Below are 7,606 nucleotides of genomic sequence, written 5' to 3'. Positions count from 1 at the left end.
CACCCCTCGTGTGGCTGGGGGACCCCCAGCCACACCAGGGCTTGGGGCTGCTTCTGAAACTCAGACCCAGGTTGGAAGATAGGCTGCGGTTAGGAAAGTTACTGAGCTCAGTGTCAGGCAAGACGATGATGCTTCAGAGCCTCTGCACACAGGAAGGCAGAGCTAACGATGCTTCAAAGCTTCTTTTGCCCTTGAAAAAATCTATGAATCAATAGGTAAAAAAGAACGAAGACATTTTAAAGCAGTGTTTCCCTTGAATACATCATGGGATTTACTGAATCCCAGGCACATAGCTGAAGACCAAGCCTTTTCTTCCTATGCATCATGTAACAATGTAGAAGTACTTCTGCACAGCTCAGAACTTGGGTGTTTTTACATTACTGGGTGCAATTTGATACAAAGCAATGGCAGAGGAGTACCATGTTATGAATAGCAAGTAACTGAAGCTGTTCTGCTTGAAAAAATGCCTTGCCAAAAACTCCAGCTTTTTTCATGGCTGACAGGGGCTCAGCTGAAAAGCCAGACCAAGACAAGGGAGATTTTTTCACAGATCTCACTGCACTTCAGAGTTTCAGTTCAGGAGCAGAAATTTCAGTTCAGGAGAACACTTTAAAATGGCCTTAATTTTCATAGACTTTAGTTTTCCCAACTCTGGGCACAGGCCAACAAGCAGCCCTGCATCAAGGACACAGATCCAAAAAGCCGGGTTTTCACTGGCCTTTCCCTAAAGCTGGTCAGAGAAGAGCTGTCTAACAAGCTAGAGGCATTTTAGCCAAGTAGTGTAATCCTTATTTCCTGCTTTATTTCTTGCACCATCACTGGGAGCTGCACCTTAGGTTTCTGGCTCTGAAGGGGAGACCTCTAGCTCTTCAGTTATTCAGGGACTAAATCCAACAAGTAGATGTGGTACCAGGAGAATATGTTCTTGCATGCTTTATGGCTTTAGTATGCCTGGCCAATGTTGTAAGTCATGGCTTATTTTTGGAAGGAGAGAAAACTGATTTTCAGCGCTGCACAAACAAATTCAGCAACATGTGCCTAAAGGGAAAACTGTGTTCTGTAGACAGTTAAGCATTTTTGAGAGTCCCACTGCAAGGTGCCCAGCTTAAAAAGCCCAGGCTGATAGTGTTGATTTCGGGCAAACGGAAGAGAAGGCTGCTTTCAAATTACAATTAATATTAAAAGCTTCAGCTACAAGATACCAATATGGGAAGGCTCTGCAAACAGCAGATACAAGTAGTATTGCAGCCAGGCACAGAGGTGTCTGTCCTTGGAGAGCTGAGGTACGTGTGGTCCCTGGTACAACATTTGTTGATCACATTTCAGCAGCACACGCTGAGCTCGGCGCTGGCAGCCACTGCCAGTGTTCATCTGAACATAAGACCGTGTAATTCAAAGGCCTCTCACACGAGCTTTTCTGCATGTGTTTGATCACAACTTGAAGCAACGGGCAGAATCCATTTCAGGATAAAGAAAAAGGGAGAAGCAGCATTTAGGATTCATACCTCTGCAGTATTTCTGTCCTAGTGGTTAAGATGCCATAGCCTTTTCAACCGGCTTCTTAACACTGTAAGGAAGGGAATCAGAAATGCTTTATTCCCAGAGTTCACTGGCCATGTTTCTCTTCTGTCTAGCACTGATGTAAATGAAGGAGATTGCCAGAGTTGGCAGATTCAAGGTATGAAACAAGCACAGAGGCAGGGGACTGATTTTATTTCAAAGCACCTTCGTCTCACTCCGCCCCTTTGTCTTCTTCCTCTGCTGATTGCTTTGGAGCAGCAGGGAGGGTGGCAAGTGAAATTATCCCTGAAGTGGGACCATTATCAGCCCTTCTGTCTGGCTGGGGAAGGAAGCCGCACCATCAGCTCCCTCCTGGGGGAAGACAAGCAAGGAGTGGGGCTGAGCCCTGAGCACAGGCTGATGCACAAGTGCTCCCAGTGCATTTATATCAACTTGCTGGAGTTCACTCTGGCATCAGCAAAAACCTGGCAAACACTGGGCTCTTCTCTGAGGGTGGGCCCTTGTTCTTTCTGACAAGTTAACACCTTAGAGGAGATTTATGTCTGCTACTGATGGTTGGAAACAATGCTGGCGAAGCTAAAACCGAAACGTTGTTTAGGCTTTAGGACCTGCCGGAGTGATGAAGTATCTGATCCTGATACAGCAGTTTGCAGGCTTTTGTACCTGAAGTATTCTCTGCCAGGGAGCACCACTGAGGTGGTCACAGTGAAACAGCCTCAACAACTCCTGGGCAATAAGCGCCTCCCTCCAGTCCTGCCAGCCATGGCCACCCATGGCACACAGGCCGATGCATCTACCCACGTCTTAGATGGTTACACATTTACACAGACTTCCCTAAATTACTACTGCTATGGACTTGGTTAACCTTGACAGAGAAGGTTTGGTTGCTCTACATTCCCAGACTGATGCAGCCTCTCTGACAGACCTTCTCCCTCTCCTGGAAAGGTTTGTAGATAAGCAGTAGATAACCCCACTCATTCTTTCAGCCATGGGAAGTCCCAGAGGACTTTCCTTGATACCCCTTGCACTTAGAATACTCTTGGTAATGCCAAGTAATGTGTACTTAATTCAGTTCCAATGAATGCAGCCAAGATTTGCATTTGACAGGAGGCACCTCAGGCTTCAGGCAATTCAACAGTCATGTAAAATAAACAATAAATATATATACATGCTGGCCCAAAAGAGCACGAGTCACACACAGTCTGTGCAGAAGACGACCAATGCACTGAGCCTAATTTGCAGCAGTGGAGAAATAGCAAGGTGGGCCCAGCAAGCACCCACATTGCCTAGCCGATTATGAAAAGTGGCACATGAGCCAAATATGAGAACCATATACCTTATTTAATGGTACTTTATAACCTGATTTAATGATACTTTATACAGATTTCCATTCTAGGGTTATAATTCGATGTTCATTTCTCCAAGTCCTTTCTGCACCAGTACAAATAACTTGTCTTAATTCTTTTGTGAACTACCAGTGTAGTACATTCCCTTTTCTCCTACCTCTTGACAGGTAGTAATAAGGTTCTACATTTGAGTGATTTCATTGGAAGGCTTTACATATATATATACACACACACACACACACACACACACACACAGACTTATGAGTGTGTATAACAGTGCATGTGCACACATATGGACTGCTATTTAATTTTAGGCTATTTTAAATGGTGATTTCTGTACTTGAATTCTTTGTTTCCCAAAGCCTTAACACCTTTGTGTCGTGGTTCAAACCCAGCCGGCAACTTGGAACCACGCAGCCGCTCGCTCACTCCCCCCCTTTTCCTTCCTCCCCCCGCTCCCGGAGGGATGGGGAGGAGAATCGAAGGAATGTAACTCCCACGAGTTGAGATAACAGCTCTCCAGTAACTAAGGTATAATACAAACCACTACTGCTACCAGTAATAATGATAAGAGGAATAACAAGGGAAAAGGACACAATCGCTCACCACCCGCCGACCAATACCCAGCCCGACCCGAGCAGCGATCTGGGCCTTCCGGGTAACTCTCCCCAGTTTATATACTGGGCATGACGTGCTGTGGTATGGAATCCCCCTTTGGCCAGTTTGGGTCAGGTGTCCTGCCTCTGCTTCCTCCTGGCTTCCCCTCCTCTCTGGCAAAGCATGAGACTGAGAAAGTCCTTGGTCAGAGTAAACATTACTTAGCAACAACTAAAAACATCGGTGTTATCAGCGTTGTTCCCAGACTGAAAGTCAAAAACACAGCCCGGCACCAGCTACTAAGAAGGAGAAAAAAATGACTGCTGTAGCTGAACCCAGGACACTTTGTTAAAACACTTTAGCCATTTGTTGGCTTTCTGTATAATGGCATTTATATCTTCTCCTGTGTAAGTTGTGAAGACAGAAATGGTTTGGATTAGCTAATTCAGTCAAATTTCACACAACTCATGCATAGCATTGAGATAGAATCTGTTTTCTTGGACAACGAGACTTCTGTTTATTAAATTAAACACAGCCCAACTGTGCTCTGCTCTATCCCAAGTAAGGAAAAAGAAAGCAAAATTTGGGTGACTATCACAGTGAAGCTGCCTTGGGATGTAGCTCTCAATCATCATTGAAAGAAAGCTTTTATCAGCTTCATCAAGCACAAATGGCAAAGCACAAATTGTTCCTTCCATATGCTTCAAAACAACTCAAAGAAGGATGAAAACATGGTTTAAGAAAACTGGACTTAGGTACATACATTCTTTCATCTTGCTGTGGAAGCTAATATTTGCCTTTATTACTTTCTGGGTGTGATTCCAAAAGTACTCAGCACTGATCTTGTTCTGATTCCTCTGGAGTCACCAGTAAAACTTCTGTCAGTTCAAAAAGATAGTATTGATGTTGGTTGCTTTTTAAAAAGAGCTCATTACCTTGGTGTTGCAGAAGCATTTGTCTTGAACTGGCAAAGGTTAAAAGAAAACCCAATAACAGAGCAAACCAGAGTAACAACCAAGTCTTTTTCTTGTTGAAGTAATGACTCATAAAAGCGTACAGGCATTCCCAAACCTTCAAAGGTTTTATCAGTTCTGCTTAGAACTGATCATTGCCAGCGATTAGGGTTTTTAATATGTAAATAGGATAGCTGGCTGCATTACAACTGTGCCAGGTTTCCAGCCAGAAGGCAGAAGAGATGAGCCTCAGCTCCAGAGTTGAGAAACTGAGGAGCAGTGGAGTTTAGCAGGCTCCTGGAGGAAGCTGTATCTCAACTAGCTGTGCTCTGACTTAAGGGTAGCAGGTGAGATATACAAAAGCAAGTCAGCCTTATATAAAATCTATTATTCCACAAACCACTTGGTTAAAAACAAGCTGCTGCTCTAGGAATTATGGAGACTTATCAAGTGGTCTTTCCCCAGAGGCTAATTTCTATTTATTTATTTTTCTGAATTCCTACCATACAACTGAAGAACTGAAGTTGTTTCTTGGTCGTTGTGGAAGCTCAAGAGGCAATTGGTAATTTATACATCCTCGAGGGACACCTTAAATATGGCAAGCAATCCAGAACGTCCCTACATCCGGGATGCTCAGAACATGTCTGCTGTGGTGTCACTTCTGACATCAGATATAAACTTCTTCCCAGCCTATACGTGAATTTCAATGCTGACACATCCTTAGGGTAGTGTTTAATGGCATGGTATTCACTCTGAATGCTCTTTACTACATTATGGAATATTTTACCTAAACACTTTGTATCACAGTCACCACCATTCAGCACAATTCATTATTGCTGCAAAAATCATCAAATTACTACTGAAGGTAAGTAACTTTAGGGAAGGGAAATAGAGAAATGCTTCAAAGTATTCCAAGTTTGAAATCAAGAGCATTAAAATGAGAGAACATACTAAAACCACATATAATACTTATATTTTATATTTATTATATCTTATATTAAAATATTTATATTTTATATTCTATATATAATATTTGCTATATTACAAAGAGCACCCCGTCCTCTGCAAATTCTATCTTCATAGATACACACAAGACAGCAGGGTATCTACTTCTCTGAGGTTCATTTGTCACCTAAAAACAGAATACCCATGAGCTGATACCATAATTACTTCAGCAGCTAATTATGATGCCATAGACAGACCATTATGACTCAAGGACCAGCCTGAGCAGCAGGAACAAATGCAAAGCAAACACTAACGTCTGTGCTTCCACGGCAGCACAGTGGCTTTAGCAATAAATAGAAGAAAGAATACGCAAAAGAGAGAAAACAGATGAGAGAAAATTCAGATGTTCACAAATACTCTCTGCAGACAAAGTGTTTTTATGATTAGACCAAGTGTTCCTACAGGCAGTGTAGAAACTTTGAAGAAGGCAATGAAGAATGCATGGAAAATTTACAAATGCAATTCTCCATAACAGAGGATCAGGGAAAACTTTGACATAAATCATAGAATATGTGGCCATATTTATACTGTTTCATGCTGAGCAGATGCAACACTAAGAATAAAACTGGTACTTACATCCTGAGCTGCCATTTGTTGGAACCAAAGTGAAGTTGGAGGCCCAGGGGTTACGCACGATATCCTGCCAATGAATGGTGTCTGCGAAGCAAAGGAATTTGTTCTGGCCAACATACACCCCTCCATTGAGTATTTCTGCATAAAAGAAGTAGAGAACATAGTCGTAAGACTCTTGTAATCAAGTATGGAACAGTACTGTCATCTGTGGCTAAAATAACCTCCAAGACTTAATTGATTTCAAAACCATGAGCAATCAACCCCACTATGCTGTATTTCATTAATATGTGTGATCACTTAAAACATACAATAAACTAGCATGCTCTGCTGGGGTAGGAATTTTCTGAGCCCACATGACATTGAGAAGGGTCCAGTCACCACAATGCCTGGAAAACCAGGTTTCCTGATCCGAGTGTGCTGCTGAAATATCACCATCCAAAACACAAATACTCAGATGTATGATCCAAATCGAGAACTACCACTGATGTGCCTTGCTGGATGCTTTGTGTTGAAGGGAGATGCTTTCTGAGCAGATGAAAGTTGAGCTGGTTGGGTTTTGTTGTAATTTTCATGTATATAAGAGTTTGTTGCAATAAAAATGGCTTGTTGTCCTGTCTCTAAAGACTTGATCTGTCAAACCTCGAGATGAAAATGATCTTACAGTTGTTAGATGTAGCCCAGGGTTTCCTCTGGAGCAACAATGTGGGGTTTTTAACCCTCTAAACATTTGTTCAAATTCACAGTTTCTCTACTTAACCTGGCTTTCGGATTTCCCAAGCAGAGGACAATCCATGTGACTTTCATTAGAGTTAACAGGAGCGATGCAGCTGAAACCTCCTGCACTGCTTAGTGTCAGAGATTCCAGCTGCAGCAAAGAAATGTTGAAGGTTAGTTACTAATGGCACCTTAGAATGACACTAAGTGCTGCTATAAAGCCAGGAGTGTCACACTTCTTGCAGACACATTAAGAGTAAATCATGACCGTGGTGGCAATGATTAAGGTCATCTGATAGTCCTCATCTGCAAGGAAACCTTTAAAAGCCGTAGTGGGGATGCGAATATTGACAAACCACAAGGAAGGAATTACTGCATTTTCTTCTTTTAAATCTCAGGGTTTACAGGTCACAGCATGACAAGGAGGTGGCCCCCAAGAAAAGGTATTAAATAAGAGATGATCTATAAATACATCTTTCCACCATTGTCCTGCGTTCAGCTACAGCAGTCATTTTTCTCCTTCTCAGTAGCTGGTGCAGTGCTGTGTTTTTGACTTTCAGCCTGGGAACAACACTGATAACACCGATGTTTTCAGTTGTTGCTCAGTCATGTTTACTCTGACCAAGGACTTTCTCAGTCTCATGCTCTGCCAGGGAGGAGGGGAAGCCGGGAGGAAGGACAGGACACCTGACCCAAACTGGCCAAAGGGGTATTCCATACCACAGCACGTCATGCCTAGTGTATAAACTGGAGGAAGTCACCCGGAAGGCCCAGATTGCTTCTCAGGTCAGGCTAGGTATCGGTCGGCGGGTGGTAAACAATTGTATCCTCTCCCCTTGTTATTCCTCTTATCATTATTATTGGTAGCAGTAGTGGTCTTGTGTTATACCTTAGTTA

General features: G+C 42.8%; 1 protein-coding gene across 1 annotated transcript in view; it reads right to left on the bottom strand.

Annotated features, from left to right (window-relative positions):
• The window catches only part of LOC104408118 (receptor tyrosine-protein kinase erbB-4), a gene marked incomplete at both ends in the record, with an annotated part of 83,588 nt that extends 77,455 nt beyond the window's left edge, over positions 1-6,133 (bottom strand). Inside the window, one exon of the mRNA XM_010017606.1 lies at positions 5,999-6,133. Within this exon, the coding sequence (XP_010015908.1) occupies positions 5,999-6,133 (135 nt within the window). The remainder of the gene's footprint in view (positions 1-5,998) is intronic.
• Positions 6,134-7,606: the final 1,473 nt, after the last annotated feature.

Source organism: Nestor notabilis, unplaced genomic scaffold (genome assembly GCF_000696875.1).
Source record: "Nestor notabilis isolate BGI_N333 unplaced genomic scaffold, ASM69687v1 scaffold1437, whole genome shotgun sequence".
Classification (NCBI taxonomy): Eukaryota; Metazoa; Chordata; class Aves; order Psittaciformes; family Psittacidae; genus Nestor; species Nestor notabilis.
Note: the sequence above shows the minus strand (reverse complement) of the source record. Positions and strands in the feature narration are given on the sequence as shown.